Raw genomic sequence first — 22,692 nt, 5'->3', positions numbered from 1 at the left:
CATCCAGATATATTTAAAATCAAAAAAGATCCATGTGATATAAATGACAAAGTACCGATATCAGGTTTTGCATATTGTGAATGTGCCTTCCTCTATTAATAAATGTAATAGTTTTGTAGGTGGCGGGAGACGAGCATTTAAGATGACAAAGAGAGAAAGAAAGAAAGAGAGGGGATATGCTAGTAATTTTTGGTTGTATTGTATAAAGCCTTTCTCAATCCCAATGTAATTTATTGTAAAATAACATCACACCTACCAATTTCAAAGCTTTCAGGAGGATTTATATCACTTTAAAAGCAGTGCAGATAAGTAATGGATGAAAAATAAGATAGACTGATCGAATCAGGAGATCATTAGAGATAAAAGGCCTGAGTAGTCTATCAAAACTTTTAGTCAAATAATGGTGTCAAAAGTAGCGGATGGGAGGTATCAATTCTTCGCTGTTACTATCAGTTCCAAATGACTTCCATAATTCAAAGATGAAAATATTTCCGAATTTATAAACAAGACATAACAAAAAGGCAGATAGAAACGACTGAAGGCGAAATTTTGTCTCAGTTCTTCAGCTAACTGATCGAGTGCACAGCCTAGTCTACCAATGTAGAAAATGCATAAATAATAAGTCACAGCTGCGACTGACTCTCCTAATACAATAAACACATACAATTCCCTTTCTTCCTCCGCAAAATAAAGTAATCCAATAAAAATTCAACCTGTTTGTAAAGTAAAATGATATAAAACATCTTACAAAACTGCAGACTACAAAATAAAAACAAGTACTTTGTTATCCCCATGTATATCTATGGAGCCATTCGAAGAAATCGGTGGGAGCCTGCATGGCTGAGGATTTAACTCTTCATTCTGTCATCATCAAAGGAAAATAAGTAAATAGAAGTCATCGAGACCACTCGGGGGTAAATACTATCAATTGAAGGGATACCGCAGTGATACAAATAGCTCGGGACCAACACCCATTCGTTTTTGAAATAATGATCGAATTTCCCATGGACGAACGCATCGAGTCTGAGGGTGTTTTCCACGCCTCATCTCCGCTCAATAAAGCCATCTTCAGAGAATCTTGTTTCATGTCGTTTCTTAATATCGAAAAACAGAAATGATAGATGGAAACCAATAATTTCCTTTCCCTCTTTTTCTTTCTCTTCTCTCGGTATTGTAACAGAGGTTTTAGGACCATTTCCCTCTAATCCACAAACAGTTAGCGTAGAAATAATCGGAAGTGGCAACCCGGACGAAAGAAATGGCCAAGAACTGAGAGATTCTGCAAAGAGTAAAAGCGTCTTTGTTTTTATATAAAAAGAAAAGTGGTTAAATTCTAGTTTTCCATTTTCTTTAAATTATGGATTCTTTTAAGAATTGCTTCAGGTATTACATTTATCGTAATTCGTTTTTTTTCTGCCTATATATATATATATACATATATATATAATCAAATTATATATCACTATAGAGATCACTATATATGTTTAATTATGTATATAATATTAATTGAATAAGAATATGATAATAATCCCTGGTACCCCTGAAATTTCCAACAAAAACACAACTCACAGTACATTGTTTCATAGTCATCTTAAAGGAAGACAAAACAGTCCATAATGCGAGGTCACTTTTCTCCACGTCTCAGATGGAGAAAAGTTCGAAGGCACATCCTAAAAAAGCAAGTAGCACATTCCGAATTCTTCATAATCGATAAACACAGTTTAGAATTGCTAAGAAGAGATCCGGCTATAATTCTCCAGTAAATGAATTTCCACGGATTTTTCTTATGGTACAATCTTCACTAGAAAATAAGTTCAGGATAATGGAGACGACTTGAAAGTCCCACAAGGATTTAATTTCAAGAAGATCTAGATTCTGCAGTATAGCTATCCTAGATTACACCATCAGAAAATCTAATGGTCGAGACTCAGAATGGCTTTAAGATTCGAATAAGCCAGTGATGACAATGCTATGCCGATGACGTGACCATGCCAGGACTGTATCATCTGTATAGATTAGAATATTTGAATTCATTCTCAAAAAAGGGAATAATGTTTCAGAAAATAACAGGACAGATAGAATACTTCCTTTGGGGAATAACTGTCGAAATTAGACATGGATCTCTGTCTGGATCATTACTGTAACTCAATTAGAGCTCCGATACTAAACTTTTTACCAAGTAAAAGAAAGTTCCGGGAATCCCTAAACACCTTTGGAGAAATGGTCAAGGACCATTTCTCTCTAATCCAGGAAAAGTTGAAGATATTTCATCTATTTAATGTCTTTTCAAACATGGGGATATTGAACAATGCTTATATGGCAGACATCTTCTAAACATTCAAAATCCTTTTCTTATATTTTTTATCCGCGCTTTAATCAACACGACCTAATGAAATGAAAAATTATTGCATTATTGATAATAAAACTGTGGTTTCTTTAAATTGATTTTCACCACAAATAGATGATAATCAACTAGGATATTTAATCGTACCTTCATTATTTTACAAAAACATTTTTTCGTGGTCTTCCTAGCAAAGGATTTATGGAAAAAAGTAAGGTCATACAATGGTAATCAATAGAACCTAAAGAATAATTTTTAACAGGAGCTTTTTGGTGCGAAATCAAAGCGCATAATAGGAAATAAAATTGACCATGCAGCCTAAGAGCACGTTAAAATTTTACCACCTTACCCGCCTCGTACGTCCGTGAATAATAAAGCTATAATGGAAAAGGACTGTAAGAGGAGGATCATTCCGATTTCAATTGCACTCCGGAACTTTTTTATGTCACAGATTCGCTTCTGTAATGCACTTTCCTAGCTGCTAAAGGTTACCGAGATATTATTGGTCGTTCTGTAGCTAGTTTTTGAACTGGTTTGTTACGGAAACGTGGGTTATAAAACTATTTATGGTATCATTAATTAGGAGCAGTGAAGAAATTTCTTGAATATTTCGGTGCGAAGTCGTTATGAAATGGTTTCGCCCAAGTAAGAAATCTTGTAGAGGTTTCTGCAGTTGGCGAAATCAGTCTGGGTGAGATATATCTTCTGACAGAACTACCGTTCCGAGAATTTACAGCACTGAAAATGTTTCAATGCAGGCCTTAAAGAACTCAGTCTTTTGACATACCGCTCACTCTTTTAGAAATTAATTCATTTTAAGCACAAAAAGTACTGTTAATATATTATCCACACTCGTTGAACTTCTCCTGAACATGTAAATTTTCAATTTTGAAATATTATAAAGTCAGAAGCATTGTGTAACTTTAAATGGTTAAAAACACAGATTTCTACTGTCTGTATCTCATTTATTTCAATTTTAGGCTGTTTATTGTTGAATGTTTTTTGTCCTAGGGCCTTTTTGCATATTTAGGGTGAAATTTTTGAATTTATCTTAGCATCGGACTGAGTATTATTGTTTAGATTTTAAGATTTCTAAATTTAGATTTTGTTTAGCAATTTTTTTTCCCCAGTTGGACAGAAAAACAGGAAATTATAACGCGGTGAAGGTTTTATTATTATTACTTTTAAATTAGAATTATTAACAGTCCTTGGCTCAGTGTAAAAGCGCCATTGTACTTCTGCAACGAACGTAAACCGATTTTATTATAAAAATTAATAATGAACGGTTGTAGGGTGAGGAGACGTAATGAAAACCTAACTTACAGTCAGTGAAGGTACTGAAGAGTGAACATTGATTACAACTATTGTATTTTTATTATTTTCTTCAAATAAAATCCTTCACGCTCACTTCAGAACTACACCGATGGCATTTTAGACTAAGTCGAGGATGGGGAAAAAACATTTGATTAGGCAAAAGTTTAATTTAGAAATCGCAAATTGTAAAAAAGTAACACTAAGTCCAATTTTAACATAAAATTCAAAAATTTCACACTAAATATGATAAAAAAAAAGTTCAGACAGCAAATAGCCTAAAGCTAAAATAAGCAATAATAGCCGCGGTGCTTTTTAATTGAAGCACCATCTATTAACGAACTATTATTTTATTAACGAATAATAGGCAAGCTGTTTTCCGAAATCTCATCGATTTTATATTATTTATTTTCATTTTTAATTTAACAGTTACCCGCAGAAACTGATATAAAATATAAACTACATAGCAAGAGCATAACTGAGCAAACCCTAACAGTATTTCAAAATCATCCATAAACTGTATTAAAAGAAAGTTTCGTATTATGTCTGCTAGATGGCAGCACACAGCGACTGTATATTTATTATGATACAACTGTTAGAAATAATGCGAAAAGTAGAGAAATTAATTAAATATTTTATTATTACGATAACTTAAAGGTTCTTAATCCATTTAAAGAATGTTCATATGATAATTTAAACTCAGTACTTATTTATTTTAACATTTAATAATTTGCTCTCCATAACTCTTTATCAAATTTGTTGTTGTCTCTCAAAAGAATATATCTGTTTATCGAAAAAATTACTTCCACTTATCTACTTTTTATTTGTAACAGTCATTTTAAATTATTTCTAAATAAACTCGATTGTTTCAAACTTCCGCCTACTTTGCGCAATACAGATGTCGCTAGTGTCCTTCCGCAAGGTCCTTTTGTCTTCAACTATTTTTTAACCTATTTGAACTTTTTAGAATCAGTTTTAAATGGACATTTTGTTTAAAGCAATTAATCTATTTAAAATTAATTCCACAAAGCTTGTTCGGGTGTAATTAGTGCACTCGAAGTAAGAGAGTAAGAAACAAGGCATATGTTAAATTATGTACAACTAACTTGACAGCAAACAAAGTTTCTTCATTCTTTGTCTTAATTTATGAAAGTCCTCCGGTGTAGCTAGCAGTGCTATAATATTTATCACTTATGTCATCGTGCGCTTGTTAATGAAGTCTCTTCATTAGAAAACCAATTATACGTATTAAGCATAAGATACTGACTAAAGTGTGATAAATTAGGATTTAACACGGAATTAAAGTTCCATTATTTACTGTAATTCTTGTTAAGGTTAACTGAAAGGTACCTGATCCTCTAGCGAAGGCAAAAAAGCCATTTATTTAATGAAAGTGTTATAATGTTGCGTGTTACTAACTTTATTATTCATTGTACTACGTTTCTCTTTTCATGTGCCAAAATATTCATACAATTCATTACATAATCTTCTCACTTATATTTTTATTTGTTTGTTTTTGTCCCAACTGATACAGGAATTATTTAATCTAGGTAATAAGTATGACACACAATCCCATAGATCACCTTACATGCCCTCAGTTTCAATATAACATTATGCCTTTCCATTTCTGTTCAAATCACGTTGAAAGAGTTATTCGTTAGGACCACGGAGTGCCTTTTCTGCTTTGTCCAGACGTCTTCTTTTATTTGTCAATCCATAGATAACGATAATAAGCGCTTGACACAATCTGCACCGATGTGCATGTCGCAATCACCTTTGCCCTGCCCTTAGGGATACTCACACTGCAACAGCAACCATACCTTTCATGAATTCACTGATATTGACGATTTTTTTTTTTTATTCGAATTCTATAATACTTTGCTAATTCAGTATGTATTATTTAACAGTAAACTGACTTGCTTTCATAACAGATTAGTGAAATATTCTCAAATATTCCGGAATACATTATTAGTCTTGACTAAAATCGGTTCGAAACTTTTTAATTATCTTTTACATTTCCGACAAAGTCATTAATAATATGCATCTTAAAATTTATCAAATATTTCAAGTAGTTTTTCAAATGTGAATAAAAGTGCTTCTCCCATTCACTTAGAAACGTTTCTCGACATTATACGCCACTTCTAAAGCACCTGGCATCAGCTATAAAGACATTGACAACACAAAACCAAAAGATGGAAAGGATAAAACCAAAAGATGAAATGATTAAAATCAAAAGATGGAAAGATTAAAACCAAAAGACCAAAAATACTAAAAACTGACGATGAAAAGATCAATGAATATTGAGATAAAGTGTATTTTTAGATATTCGGTTTTAGATATGTATTTTTTCATATCAGATTAATGTAACTGTCTATACACAATTGTGATTTCTTGATTTATTGCATGCGCCGTAGTATAACAACTGAAGGAAAATACAGGCAGGTCTATTAAAGTGAAAAAGGAATCCAGATGTAGAACTATCGTAAGTACGAACATGGAAGCTCAAATTAATGTTTACTCTCTTTTATCATTTTATTCGTTATATCTTCATTTTACATTGGGCTAGCAATGGCCTCTTCGCATATGCCGATTGAGTCCAGTATGCTCCAAATACGACCTTGCTATGCCATAAAAATGTCAATTTTCTTTCTGGTTAATGGATTTTCAAACTGTGGAATGTGTAACCTGAATGTATGCATTATGTGATCAAACTTTAGCGATTTTAGCAGCGTAAAGGAGTATTCAGGTATATAAAACCACACGTTTTTCTATATTTTATATTTTAGCTATATTTCTGTCATACTGCATGCCGCCTTCAGTTACATTATTTCTTTAATATATTACTTTCGTTATGATCACATTAGACAACTTCTAAATAGATTACTGAGCTGCTCCCTAGTATCGAATATTTGTTGAATCGAAATTCGAATTTTGAAGAACTGGTAAATCGACAAATTCGCTTCGCTGGAGCTGAGCAATATTGGTAATTCATAACATGGAAAAAAGACGATCTTATCTTTAAATAATCCATGGCTTTCTTAAATTTTCTTTCTGGAGCTCCACACTTTCAAAAAAAAGCAAACGAACTTTGAAAAACAAATATTGCGAATAAAGGTTATCCGTACCGTAATCTTTGCGATTTAACTAAGATGCTCAATGCTGCAGGCCAAAAAGACTATGGCTGAATTCTTAACCCAGAGAGTTATTATAAATTGCATTCTGTCGATGAACATTGATTTGCTTATTTTTATGTTGTACGCCATTATTCTGGGGACTTAGTGTTTTTATGTTTTTCATGTAGGACGTTCGCCTGGCTATGAACGCTATGAATTCACTCCAGGGTTATGTTCTTTTTTCTTCTGACCGGGGTAGTATCCGTATTGAATATGCTAAGAACAAAATGGGGGAGGTAAGTAAAATCAGCCTAGTAATATTATTACAAAAATAATTTTTTTTATTTTGAAAAATTCCATAAAAATTAATATATAATTTTTTATAAAATATAAGGGGATACTTCAAAATACACAGTTAGAAATTTAGACAACTACTTGATGTCCACTAAAACAAGCAGATAATTGATGTAATTCTTTAATAAAATTATTAAATTAGGAGTTCGGATATTTCAGATTTTGAGTTCTCTGACTCTCTTGATATTTTCATTATTTTATTATAATAACTGACCTTTGTTTTAGACATTTTCAGTATCATAACTTTTCGTAATGGGTTTCTTTAAATTGGCGGTTATTTCAAACTATAAATAATAGTTTCGATCGTATTCAATGAAATGTGATATTAAAGATTAATTAGTGAAGTTGTTTTTAATATGCATAAATAATAATCGTTTTGATCTCTTAAATCGGCAAAATTTTATAATTCTATATATCTACACTTAATCGTGTTATTATAGTTCCCATGTTGTGAATTACCAAATATTCTTCAGATGCTATGGATTCATTAATATATTAAAACAAGGGACTGACTTTTAAATAATAATACCTGTAAATTCTATTATTTAAAATACACGAAACAGTTTTCTATATTTGAATAAAAAACGTCGTATAAACTTGAATGAAAATTATTGCTCAAGAATCGATAGCTTTGATTGTGACAGACCTATTGAGAAATCAAAGCAGTTGATAAATAAAATACATTTATTAATTTTAATATGAATAGATTGAGGTTCTCTTAATTATTGTTGATGGAGAAATATTGACATCAAAACGTCTATTTTTCATAACACCGATATTTCAACCATAATCCTTGAACAAAAATAATGTATGACCTGTACATTTGAGTTCCATATTTCGGACTATTCAGCAGACAGTAAAATTTATTATTGTGATTAAAAAATAATTTAGTGTTTAGTAGATTTTTAGAAATATAAATTGTTAAAATAGAAATGAACAGACAATTTTCCGAAATCGATTTAATATCAGATAAATTTTAACAATAATATACTAAAAATATATAATTGTTTATAAATTTTTGTACTTAAAGGGACCTGAAATTCTTCAATAGGTATTGTACAAAATTAGATGAAAATCATTTAAGTTCTGTCCACATAAATACATCTATAATGTATACCACTGAAAGTCACAGATATATGTTGAAAACAATTTAAATTTAAAAAGAAAACACAAAAGCAATTTTGTCGAACAATACTAGCAATGAACCTTGCAGTGCATTAAATTAAAGGATTCGTGTCTGTCCTCCTCTATGCAAATTATTGTATTAATCGAATTCGCTGGCTTTGCGAAGACAGATTAGCAGCGAATTTCCTGTAACATTCATTGCAAACTTTGCAGAGATTTCTGGTTAATAAAAAAGAGTTGTCGAACTAATTAATCAAAATATCAAAACTATTTTTATTATCGGTGTAAATTGGAATGAAGAGAATTTTAATTATATTGTTTAATCATTAACTGTAAAGTTATATAATAATTTATCGCTTCTTTTTCTCTCTTCCAGCAGGTATCAAAGGAATGAGTGATATTATACGAGCAAGCCAATAACAGCTATGTAAAGGAATACCCAATTTGTGGAATTATCCAAAAAATAATAATTTCTTTCATTTGTTTCCACCTTTAAATAAAAAGGAGAGTTAGAGAAGGAGACAGAGAGTGAGTGAGAGAGAGAGAGAGAGAGAGAGAGAGAGAGAGAGAGAATTCAGACTGTGTTTCCAGAACTATAGGTGTTGCGTAGTCGCCTAAATATCCCAAAAAAAACGCTCTTGGACCATAACAGCAGATATAAGCGATATATTCCAGCTTTTTTGTCAAATACTACATTCTACCTCTTCTCTTTACCCGGAACTTGGAGAAAGCTAAGACGGTGTTTTGTATTTGTAGATCAAAACGTTGTTTTATACATCTCAATCCTTTCCTTTGTCATAATGTTTATGCTTGTAAATATTGCCTCAATGTGAACGACTTTCAGAATTACTGAATGTCGGCGATTTCCGAGAAGGTTTTGGGAGCGATCATATCAGGACCAATAACTTGTAAGTATTTTTCCTCTACATATCACAGCTCTCGAGCTGCTGCCTCTGCGTGGACCACCTATGTAATATCTTGAGCCTTAATATTATTCTATTTTGAAAAAAAAAAAAAAAAAAAAATGATAATAATGAATAAATAAATCATCGTGGAATTAGTTTTTGTCGTAAATGTTTGTTGCGATAGATGGCGTTACGATACTATGCATGTCACGAGATAAAATCCCACATTGATGAAGTTTCGATTTTATATTTGGAACGTTTGTTTCAAAAAAAAAAAAAAAAGGAAGAAAAGAAAACAGATAGCATATGGAGAAGTAAGAATAATTAAAATGACACTTTATATCTATTTATTTTATTATAGATAATTTGCACGCTTTTATTCAAATAAATTATAATCATTAAAAATTAATTGATAATATTTTCGTGTTTTATTAAAGAAGGATAAACCTGTACAGTGGCAGTAAGGAAATTATCGATATTTTTCATTCAAAAAGTGTATGTTTTAGTGCTGTTTTTAAAATGCTAAATAATATGTTCGAAAATGAAGCATTTTTGGGAATGAAGAAAGCCATCGTTTGTTTTCCATTTATTCATTACATTAAAGTAATTTTTTTTCTTGTTTCAAATACTACTGCTTGTCATATCAAAGAGACATATTTTTCCATTGAATTTTTCTATATAATGCTAATTCTTAGGTACGAGGCATAAAAGTGCATTTTAGAGTAAAAAAAATCAATTATACAAATAGTATCTATAAGATAAATCTGCAATTAAAGACAAGTAGTCATTATGGCATCAACATATTAAAAGGGGGTATTTGAAGACCCGTTATAATGTTTGTTGTTTAATTTAGCTGTTGTTCCTTAACTATATTGCAAGCACTATCACCCCTGAAAGGTCTTGGGGGGAGTGGAGTAATAGAATCGTTAGAATAAGTCGATATAGAAACAATTTTTGTAGATAGAATTAGAGGCAGGCGCTACCAAATATGTAACCTTCTAGGTTGCAATTTGCTTGATACCTTAAAAGGATAAAAGCGACAATTTATACTCCTAAACTTAAGCGCTTTTGTGTGATTATTCAATTTTGTAAATCATCTTTCCTTGTACAGTTGGATGTTGATTCTAGTCAAGACGTGTTAAGGTGTTCATAAATTTTTCCTGGTTTGCAAATGGAAGTAGCTTTGGAAATAATGTTTGTAGCTTGTTAGAATTGCTTTGAACATCTATGAAATCAGTTGTGAGACACTTTCTTCTCTTACTATTACATCTTTATGATTATATACAGTTCGCTAATTGAAGCGACCCATGCCAGGAGCAGTAAATTTAACGATAAACAGCAAGGATCTGTGTTTAAGTGTATAAATTGATACCTATTTATGTAATCGCGTTTTTATTTGTATTTTGTTTGTTCAAAGATTTATTTTTATTTTTTAACATTACTTAAGAAATGGTGTACTTATTTTTAAGATACCACGTATGAACTGTGTTGACACTATTCTGTGATAGATTGGTTTTATTTTTATTGTGAATGCCGTTGAAATATCCAATGTTTAATTTAATATATATTATTATAGTTGATATTTCCCCCCCCCCTCTCCCTTCCCATTTCGAAAGCCTTGCTCATCCATGCACTTGTTAAACTCACACGGAGACTAAAATATAACTATTATATCATAAATGTAAAAAGAAATGTTTTTATCATTTCAAAACAGACTTTAATAGACTGATTATATGCTATTATTTTTACTGTAAATCTCAAATTTCTTTCCTAACTGTAGGCAAAATGTTTATGGTGTTATTATGCAAGTCCCGAATATACAAATATTCATTCCTTCTCTGACAAAGAAAATATTTCCTAATTTTTATTTTATTTCCCTATAGTTATATGAAATTTATTAAAAATAAAACGTAGTATTAGTTCTATGTTTCTGCATAAATAAAATATTTCAATATCAAAGTAATTCAAAATTTATCAAAATGCGTGGAAAAAGTCAAAGATATATTTATGCCTAATTGCACTTTTATCTTATCTTCAAATCTTGTTTTTAAATCTCATTCATTCACAAGAGTTACTCAGAAATTAAATTAAATTTGTTGGTTAAAATAATTCGATGTTAATAATAGTTTTAAATTTCATAGATTCAATCCCAATCCATAAATTATTATATCAATTTCTTTAAAGTTAGAATAGTTCACTTGTCATGCTCCTTATTTAAAAGTACTAATCTGTAACTGTTTTAGCTTTTCGTTTATTATTTTATTTGTAAATTTTAGTTGTCAGATAAGATTTTATTTTAAAAAGCTTAATTATTCTTACAGTTATTTCTCTTGTTACTCCAATATTTTCAAAAATGTTGCTATCCCCAACTGAAACCTCACCTACCCCAGGACTAACTATTATTTCGGTTGATGCACACTTAAAATGGGATAAAAATATAAGTGCATTTTGTCATATTAGGATAAAATTTTCAATTGCAATCGATTGAAAATTTTCAAATTAAAGTTTTTTAAATCAAAGTTAAAATTCTATGAAATGCTATTTATAATGGAAAAATCTGTGGGCTTAATGAAGTAATTATTCCAGAACGTTAAAACGAAAGCAGCAGCAAACAAAATTTTGGCTGTTTTAAAGCAATATTCATGATAAAAATAATAAAATAGTTAACAAGACAGTAAAAATTTACTTCATAAATAAAAATAAACTAAGGAATAATTACAAAGCGAAATTTATTATATAGATGGAATCTAAATTCCATAAAAAGAAATCAAGTAATTATATGAAACTCAATAAAGGAATTTTAATTAAAAAAAAAAAAAACTTATAAAATCTATTGACAATTTTAAAATTTAAATATGCAAATTAAAACAATCCTAATCAACCTACTCCTCATCAAATACAAATAATTTATATTTTCCTTCAATGCCCTCAGTCGATGTTTATCTAACCACAGCAGACATTTTTTTGTTTTATTTATTCAATTACTGCAAAGTATTTGAGAAGAATGCCTCATTTTCAGTTTAATATTAGGTAGACCTATATAAAATCGACTTAAATAACTAATAACTTTATTTACATTAAAAACTAGCGAATGTATTTTGATATATAACAATTGCATTATCTTTTAATGTCATTCTGTAAGTATTTGAATTATCTATAAATTTATGACATCACTTGCGCGTGCAATATTATAAAAATTTGAATAAATTCTTAGCAATAATGATCAGGTATAATTTAATGTGGCAAAATCATTTCAATCGCAATCAAATTCGTTTTAGGCAATCCATAATTAATAAAATTAATACAGCCATAGTAATTATATACAAAATTCTTAATTTTTGAACCAATATGCTGTTGTTTATCTAGTGATATAGATTACATCTATTCCAACTTTTGGTAAATTATAAAAATAACCGTTTAATCCATAATTTGCTCTAAAGTACGTAGATTGAAGAACTGATATTTGTAATTTGCTCAGTTTCAATGCGTGTTCCTAAGGAATGATTCGTACGAATTCATAATAATAATTATTGTCTGATTACGTCATCGTTCACTTCATTATAATGTTGGAGTTATCGACTGAAGTAAATAGTCTGGAACCTTTGTAAGGTTAAAATGGTGGTAGCTTTTAAGAAGAACGCAGATCAGTTAACGCTTAGCTGTCAGTAAATATTATGTAAAATTTACCGACAGCTATTTATCGGACTATTGGGTGATGTAATAGAATCGTAAGCATTTTAATCAACTAACTTGTTCATAATTCTTCCCAGTTGCTTGGAGCGTTTCATTATTAATTCTCTTTTGTGTTTCCCCCTGTTTGATATAAATCACAGCCCATAAGCAGCTAATTGAGTGCGCTTTAGATTTATAAATGGATAGCATTAGCGTTTTCTTTGCAGTCAGCAAGGCGTCATCAGACCAAGTTGTCTGGACAGTGTTCCTAAACATCGTAATGCAATTACTGAAATATCCTTTTCGTCTATTGTGAAGTTTGTCCTAATCACCAGTGACGTGGGCATTGTCTGCTCTGCCCGGATCGCTATTATCGTTTAACGCTGTCAACCATTCCGATATTCTCATTAGTGCAAAGTAATGTGCTCACTTTTACATTTGTGATATGCAACATCATCTCGTGGTCCCACATCACTTGCGTTAATACAATCCTTTTCATATTCCATCTTTCGGAATAGATAATCACAGAGTATTGTTATGATAATTAGAATGAGTATCTTCCAATCCTTTTGAATTGTGCAAATTGAAAAATTTGGGAGTTTCACTAATCAGAGTAGGATAACGTTTATTATTTCTTTATATATTCATCATTATTTTTAATGAGTTCATATTTATTCCAAAAAAATCATGGAAACTGTTAGGTTTACCTGTTTTTCAGTGCTTAATTTTATGAAAATTATATGTAATACTAAATAAGCCAAGCTTTCCAACTTTTTTGCAAATACATATAAATTCTCTCTCTCTCTCTCTCTCTCTCTCTCTCTCTCTCTCTCTCTCTCTCTCTCTGTTTAAAACAACAATAAACAGTATTTTTCAGGTTTTTTTTTTAATTGCATAATTCAAAATCGTAATTAAGTAAACTGTAGAGTAAAGAAAATGTATATAATTGCCAGTGTTTTTCATTCTGTCTGTGTCACTTTGCACTGTTCACACTGTGAAGATTGTAAACGATGTAAATAATGGTACTTAAACATTACTAACACCATGTTTACACCTCATCCCCCACTTGAACGAACGAAACTAAATATAGATAAGGAATAGCAAACACTGCAATTATATAAATATATAAACTATAAATGTCCCTTTTTAATTTACAGTGATTTTAAGGACTATTTTATTTAATAAAAAAAGAACTTTGAGATCCACTAAAACACACAAACTTTAAACCCACTATAACTGTGTATAAAGCAATAATTAGCGATGAACTATTTATGTAAATGAATACTAAGTAAATATTGAAAAGCACCTTTGTGTTTCCTGATTTCCAAACACAATCATTCCCGATTTCCAAACACAATTATTCCCGATTTCTAAAAATGTATCTCTCTGTAAGTTTGTCAATATAAAAGAGCCTTAGATTTTGTAGTTAATTTTAATAAGCACGAATTGGCGTTCAATGTCCTCTTAGATGTTCGTACTATGTACTTAAAGATTATTTGATATTGTTCATCATGTTTTTTTCTGTCTCTCGTTCCTTGAAAAGAAGGGAAGAAAGAACACAGTTGATATACAGCAATAAGTATCTCTCTACAGCATATTCACGGTAGCGTTCAGCGAAACTTAATAATTAGAATGCTTTAAGTTAACAACGACATAAATTCAATGTACAGGATTCCTAAAAAAATTACTGACTAACAGATTAAACGAGCTACAACCAACAGTGAACCCGAGTTTTACAGAATGAGAAACCTCTGCTGCTACATCCGATAATTTAAAACTGCCTAAAAAACATACCAAAAGTTGGAATACATTTAAAAATTGTAAACTAGTTCTTAATAAAAAAAAATAATAGCATATAATAGTAATGTCTCGTGTTGATTATAATTTTTCAATCAACTTTGATAACAATGCCTTCTTCACCCTGAAAGTCAAGGCCGATGAGAACTTATAACCACCAGGGTATTGCCTTATGAGAAGCATTTCCTGGTTAACTCAGCAACGAATCCGTCCAATCTATGACCCCCGTTAACCCAGCTGGCTGATGTGTGTTTTTGTTGTATGCATGTCTCTCTGTGTGTGTGCGTGTGTGTGTGTGTGTGTGTGTATGTGAGAGAGAGAGAGAGAGAGAGAGAGAGAGAGAGAGAGAGAGAGAGAGAGAGAGAGTGTGTGTGTGTGTGTGTGTGTGTGTGTGGATGGGTGGGTGGATGCGTATAATAGATGGAGGTATTAGAAAGTTCATTTGTGTATATGTATAAAGTAGACACCCCCCCCCCCCTCTTCCCTCCTCTGTTGTTAGTAGTGGCTTCATTTCCCATTCCTGTAAATCCAAGAGTAATGTATCATCTAAGTTGTATTTGTAGTTCACCTGGAAGCTGTAGACGTTGGAAAAATTCCAAGTATTTGTTTTCTTACGTATGTGATAATATATTTGTGATTTTTCGGACTGTGAAAAATTTATAGAAAAACTAGAATGTAGAAATCCCTAGAAAAAAATAGCATGTATAAATCCCAGTGTGGTGATGTAGATGCATTGTTGAGGCATTGAAATAAAGTATTTGTGAAGTGGTTTAGTATCTCTCTTATTGCTAATTACAGACTCACTCTTAGATAGCTTCACTTTGAGAACAGCAACACCTATACACCGAAATACCGCGGAAACAGAAAATACTATAATAATGCGCTTCATCTAAATTTATTTTGATCAATCAGTTACCTCCTTTGTGAATTATAATTCGGGTATTGCTGAAATTATTTTAAGTGACTGAATTATCTCTAGCAATCCTTTTCAAGCAAAAAAATCTGGGTAACATTTCAGTACAAATTATGAAATATCGAATTCAGATAGATGGAAAATGAATCTGCCATATGTATCTACTCTACACGCAAACAAGCAAGCAGTTACGCAATAAATCAGAGATCCAGATTATTTTTAACTGTACTAAATAGAGAATACTTATATGAATGTTTATGCTATATTTCATTTTGGCCTTTTAAAATCAGCCACTTGCACAGTTCCTGATTTCTGTATTTGGGATATCCATTACTTTTGTACAATAAAAATTCGCCGGGGTCACTATTAAGTGGCAGACAAGAAAGGTTGAAGAACTGAGTTCAAAAGGGCAAAATAAAATTTCACTAACAACGTGACTTACCTTTGGCTTAGGTAAGCAGGAGTGACACCACCATTGATTGGCAGAAACATGCCAATCAATGTTGGTGTCACTCCTATATTAATTATGGGATACTATGTAATCCCTGTCAATACTGATTGTTTTTTTTTTTCAGCTATCTGAAAAGGAAAATATTGTGAATGTCATAATGGTATCGCCCGTGTCACGAGTAGAATTGTCCCTCGCAGAGATGCATTCACGTGTATCTATACGAGGGCCAATAAAGGTAATGAGGTTTTAGGGGAGAAACGATGCCTTCCTCAAAAGCAAAACATTGTACGAATCAAGGTACACATGTAATGTTTCTTTTTAAACCCTTTATGCAGGATGCGGTACTGTTTTGTTGAAATTAAGAATCTAAACCAAAACAGCTGCCTTAATTTAAATAGTTTTAAAAAAGTCCTGGGTCGAAATCCGTAAAGACGGGAGAATTTAATGGGCTTCGTTTGACAGCACCGTGTTATTCCTTTTCTGAAGAGAGAGAGTTATATTGTTTTCGTTTGAAAACTCGGGATTTTCATCCAGAAGAACAGGACATGAAATTTTGATTTAGAAGTATACATAACAGGAGAGAGAGCAAAGGTTGCCTAGCCATGAGAGCTCCCTGTACTGGCACATAATTTGGTTGGAAAGATCCAGCGGGTAACCTTTTACATGCCACGTTCTAAATGGTTTTTCTTTGGTAACTTGTAACCTTTAGTTCTAAATAAATGGAAACTAATTAAAGAAGTTGCTATTAATTTTATTAATTCTTTAACAGACTTTGCACTGCCTATTATCTGACTCTAGAATAAATTTCTAGAAAAGCCCATGTGGAACGCACTGCGTCATATCTGGGAACCATTTAAGGTAGGGGGAGAGAGAGAGACGGAAACTCCAGCAAGGTATAAATTATATCTGTCGCTCATACCATTAAGACAACGTGCTTAGTCTTAATGCGCGCGCGCGTGTGTGTGTGTGTGTGTGTGTATATAGCGTAATTTCTTTACAAGATCTTACGTTAATCATCGATTGCCTCTTCCTGTGGAGATGCACTGCTAAATGGAAAATGTAATCAGACGTTACGTATTCAATTAAACCGGGAACTAAGGCGTAACTAAAGACTTAAGGAGCCACTCTAACTCAGGTAAGACACGACTTGTATCTCATAAGAAAGAGGTTTAATTAATTTCTTTTATTAGATTGCTGCAAGAGAAATAGACAACGAACATCGAATAACGAAAAATCTTCATTTAGCAAGGAAAGCAGAACGGTTTTATCGATTAAATGCCACAGTTATAATTGCTGTGAAAAGTCAGGAAATAATGCTGCATTTATTATCATAGAACCGGATTAAATATGTACTTTAATTAGTTAGAAACTAATGTAGCAAGGAATGCGTTCAAAGAAACAGAATTCACAATTGCTCAAAAAAGTCATTTTTAAACCCTCATCATTCATTGAACTTCTTCAGAACTCCGCCCTCCTCCCCTAATGTGAACTGGAACACTAAACACCAATTAAAGACAAAGGAAGTTAATCATATCGTAACCATGTTCAGAAACTATGAAGAAATCTTAAGATTTTTGGTACTACCAAGCCTAAAAAGCCAATCAACCTACTAATTAAAACTAGCTATCATATAGCCAAAAGCCTCAAAAAAGTAATTTTAAATAATTGATTGCATGCAGGTTTTATATTCAGTTATCCTTTTATGTAAACTCCTATGTTGATCCGTAGTCATGACAAAAAACTTCTCCCCTCCACCATCAATTCTATCTTGTAGTGATCTTGCCCTCTTTGCAACTCTGGCAAGTGTCTTTCTGGCCGTTCACTGTCTGTACAGTACTGGCTCTGTCTTCGAACTTCTGAACAAATGGGAGAGAAACTCACCACTATATAGGAGGGCTGCTTGAAAAAGTAACGGATCCTTCAGTAGTGAAACATCGCTGGCCATTGAAAAACATCTGGCTAGGAATCCATTTGTCAATGACCATGAAATTAAAAGGCGCGTTAAAACCTCATTGAATGGGAACGTTCCAGAATTTTATGACAGAGTTATTATTGCAATCCTGACACTGTGGGGCAAGTACCTGAATGATGGTGACTACGAAGAAAAGCAGTGCACTAATGTGCCTTCATTTATGCGTTGTTTCATTGATCCTAATTAAACATCATGTCACATTATTTCAAGAGTGAGCCCTCCTATCTGCTTCGTCCGTTTAATCTCTGATAAATTTGATCTTTGAGAATGGGGTTAATGGAAATATTTTGACCTGCAAGAGATTATATAGAAGGCAAGTACGTAAATATAAGTAGAATGAAAATAAACGCCATTAATAATATATCTTCTGTTTCAGAAATATTTAACTTTTGATGAATAATATCCGGATTTCTTGACTATGCTATGTTTCTTTACTTGGATTAACCTTAACTTTCACATTTTGTGAGGTATGAATGCACCTTTCCGGAAGGAAAACACTTATACATCCATGTAATCAACTGGCTACAGCCCCTTAGTTAAAAAATCTTGCACTGAGAACCCCTGCTTCGGGAATCAAACCGTACACTTCAGGAAATCATGTTTTAAACATTCTACAAGTAAATTATTACAGAAGCATTTTCTTAACTTTTCACAAAACTGAAACTTAATTAATATCCACGAGTTAAACTGGTCTACCTACATATTTGAGAACATTCTTTAAAAAAAAATTGATTAAATTAAGATACTAAATCACAAACCTAATCCTAAATAAATCCTCACATCTACCATAAAACTAAGGACTTGAATTTTTAAAATTTAAATACTTGCCCCTTAACCAAAATATAAACTATACCGACTTAGCTTACGAATGCTTCGACCCTACCTTTTCAACCTTACTGCATCCTAGGGGACCTCAACAGTCTCTATCCGCTATGGGAAAATCAAAACCTGAACAAACGTAGACAAAATATCGAACAATTACTTGACTAATACAATCCGATAACTCTCAGTAATGGAGCGCACAATTATACGCATCTTTCTACAAGATCTGCTTCAACTACTGATGTCTTTCTATGCTCAGCAGTCATATATCCTTTATTTGGATGGGCTATTCATAGCAATCTGCTAGGTAGCGATCATTATCCTGTGATATGCTCACTGGTACCAGTCCTTCAGCTTGGAACTTCTCCAAAGCTGAAAGGGATGTATAGAAGTAGCTAGCAGTACTGGAAAAAAGTAGGTCTAAGAGCATCCATAAAAGTTGACAGTAGCATATCTAAACAAATACTATAAACAGCAGACCAAGGATTCCAAAACAATCCACAAAAATATCAGCACGCTCAAAGAAGTGGTGGAACAACGAATACATTGCAGCTAAAAAAGAGAACAGATCATGGAATGTCTTCAGGAAATTCCCAACAACTGCGCATTTCATGCTCTTTAACAGTCGGGTGAGCAAAACGTAATGGGCAGACCAGCAAAAGGGAAAAAAGAAGGTGCTCTTCCACAATTATAAAAACACAAGGGATATGGGCCAAAATAAAATTAAAAAAATGCACTCAAAAAATTGCTTCCAACCGTCCCGTGCTAACTAGGCGATTTGTTCGCGGAAATTTCAGCTACGACGTCTTACTCAGCCCATTTTCAGGCACACAAAGCACAAGCCGAAAAATGTTCGCTCAATTTTGAATCAGCATCAAATGCTCCACACAATCTCTCCTTCACAATGTTAAAATTGCACCACGCTCTAGCCTTCACCAAGCTCAATGCAGCAGACCAGATGGAATACATTATATGTATATTGTCTGTAAATTGAGCGTGTTCTGAAGTCAATTTTCTTTGTTGGACGAAAAAAAAAAAAAAAAGATTTTCCGGGAGAAAAAAACCACGCTATCCTCGCCTCAAACCGACTAACTCAGCACCTTATGAAAAAGACCTAATAAAATTCCTCGTATCATATATTTGACGGTATTCTAAGTCATGTCTTTTCCACCCGGTGGGGAGGACTGTGATTATACTAACTGTGCCGCCCACAAGGCTGTAACTTACTGAAAATTAAGACACGGTTACTTTTCTACAACAGAATATTTAAAGAAAATACTCAATGCTCACAGAATTGCTAAATATAATAGTCATGCTTATATTTTGGGATTACCGAAACCAGGAAAACATCCTACAAATCCGCAACATTTCCGACCTATTGCGTCGGTGATGTTGTATGCTGTATGAGCAAGGGCATGGAAAAAAAAGGTATCAATGCCCCTCGATCCTGGTTTTTAGTTCAAAATGACCTCCTAAATCCAGTGCAATGCGGCTTCGGTGAAGTCAGATCCACTCTTGACCTATTGATTAGAACAGAAATGAACATCCATGACATCTTTGTACGAGAGAACACCATGTCATATTCCTCTTTGACATAGAAAAAGCCTTTGATGAAATGGTATAATTCGAAACGTATACGATCTTGGACTACCTGAACATCTGCTACAGTTTATCAAAAACTTCCTATATCATCGTTCATTTCAATTTAGGGTTCACAACCACATATCTCCTACTTTTATCCAAGAAGAAGGGGTCCTACAAGGTTCAGTGATAAGTGTCGCTCTATTTCACATAATAATGAATTCATTAAAGCAAACCTATAAAAAGAGTATCCATTGTCTAGTACGCTGATGACTTCAGTATCTCCTGCCATTCACCTAATTTTGTTGATGCAAGGTGACATCAACAAAATTGTTAAATAAGTCCAAAACAATGGTTTTCGCCTCTCACTTCAAAAGACGGTTGGAATACCCTTCTGCTGGTAGCATAAACTACATTCATACTCGGAATTTCTACTAGAAAATCAAATAATATCAGTGGTTCCTAGTGTCCGCTTTCTTGGTGTGGTATTTGACCAAAAACTTACCTTCCTTGAACATATTAAAGCACACTCTTAAGAATTACTTCTATTAAGAAGTTAAACATTTTAAGAGTGCTATCTGGCACAATATGGGATGTTGACAGTTGCGCACTACTACATTTGTACCATGCATTAATACGGTCATCTCTAGAGTACGGCTTTGCACTCTATAGTTCTGCTAGACCAAGCGCTTTACTTTGGCTTGATCCTGTACACCACAGTGCTTTTCGTCTTGCGCCAGGGGAACACCATACATCACCAGTTCTGAGCTTATATATCGAAGGAAATGAAACCTCCTTGCATCTATGCAGACAAATGTTTTTGTTAAACTACACAGTAAAACTCAAAGAGTAACCAAAGCAGTCAACTTGGAATGCACTTTTCTCTCCCAAATGAGCAAACCTTCACAGATCTCACCCATCAACAGGGATATGCCTCTCTTGTACAACCCCGCCTTGGACGTATCAAATTCCACTGCGCGACCTTTCATTCACAGCAGGGGAAAACACACTATACTCCAACAAAATTATGATATTAGGGTCCCTTGTAAATTATTACATCTACCTATATATTTATTTTGTCTGTAAATTTCGTGTGGTCTTTTGGTCGATTTGCCGGATGAAAAAAAACCCAATTTCTGGGGGGGGGGGAAACCTTGGTATCTACTCCTGAGACCGACTAACACAGCCACGGAGTGAAAAAAGCCAACTAATGTTCCTCGCGTCATCGACGGGATTCGAACCCGGGGCTTTTCTACCCCGTGTGGGGAGGACGGTGACGATACCACTGTGCTATCCGCGCAGACAACTGTACCCAAATAGAACATACTGCAAATTCATGCCAAATTGACAACTCAGCATACACAACACACATACTAATCCAGACGGATGGATCTAAAACCGACAGCCATTATGGTGCAGCAACATTACTTCCCAACATTACCATTGTCAGGAAACTCCCTACTGAATGTAGCAGCTGTAACACATCTAACACATCTGCAGAACTCTGTGCTTTCCACATAGCCGAAAATTTCACACTCTCATCAACCATATTGCACATTGTTATATATGCAAATTCCATCAGCGCTATCCGAGCTATGCAGAAGAATGATAACCCCTTACTCAGACAGATCTGGAATACCTTGACTAAGTTAAATCAGAACCAACAACAACTTCTCTTTGGTTAAATCCCTGGTCATGTTTCGAATCGCCGGAAACAAACTTGCGACCTAGTTGCCAAAACTGCTACATATCCTATAGACCAATCTTTAGTATACCGGTTCTCAGACTACAATTTCATTATAACGAAGCGATCTCTTGAACAATTGCAACTCATTCGGCAAAATCGATTTCTTCATGTCTGTTCTCTCAAACCAGGAAATTCGAGAGAAGAGACATGAAGAAATCTACTGATAAGCACACACACACAAGTAATACATCTTTATCTACTTGCGCCCACTGATCCACCACTGCACAAACTGTAACGCCCAGCTTACTGTCCAGCTTGTACTCATTAATTGCCCCATATAATAGTGACCGATAAACTGTCGGTGACTATTATACATGAGGCAATCAATGAGTACTCGCTGGAGTTTGCCTCGCTTTCCAGGTCGAACACCGCTCTCACTATTGCTCTCCTTCTAAAATTTTAGCTTTTCTCAAACGGATACAACTCTACAATGCAGTCTAAACTTCAACCACATCATATCAATAAAACTATGCATATAACTTTGCCATAGTTAAGCGCATTATGGACTTGTTGTCCTGGTTCCATTCCTCCATTGTTGTCCTGGCTCCATTGTTCGAATCTGGCACACAGTAATGCACCAAAATTGTT

At 33.2% G+C, this 22,692-nt stretch overlaps 1 protein-coding gene across 3 annotated transcripts in view; it reads left to right on the top strand.

Moving 5' to 3' along the window:
- LOC150080474 (protein couch potato-like) overlaps nucleotides 1-9,369 on the top strand; it is a 365,119-nt gene extending 355,750 nt beyond the window's left edge. For all 3 annotated transcript variants that reach the window (XM_090381012.1, XM_090381013.1, XM_090381011.1), the window contains exons 9-10: nucleotides 6,954-7,061; nucleotides 8,621-9,369. In XM_090381012.1, the coding sequence (XP_090237138.1) occupies nucleotides 6,954-7,061; nucleotides 8,621-8,638 (126 nt within the window). In that variant the 3' untranslated portion in view covers nucleotides 8,639-9,369. The remainder of the gene's footprint in view (nucleotides 1-6,953; nucleotides 7,062-8,620) is intronic.
- Nucleotides 9,370-22,692: the final 13,323 nt, after the last annotated feature.

Source organism: Mastigoproctus giganteus, chromosome 9 (assembly GCF_048544385.1).
Source record: "Mastigoproctus giganteus isolate SK-2022 chromosome 9, ASM4854438v1, whole genome shotgun sequence".
In the NCBI taxonomy this organism is placed as follows: domain Eukaryota; kingdom Metazoa; phylum Arthropoda; class Arachnida; order Uropygi; family Thelyphonidae; genus Mastigoproctus; species Mastigoproctus giganteus.
The sequence above is the reverse complement of the archived record's forward strand: the minus strand, read 5'-3'. Positions and strand labels throughout refer to the sequence as shown.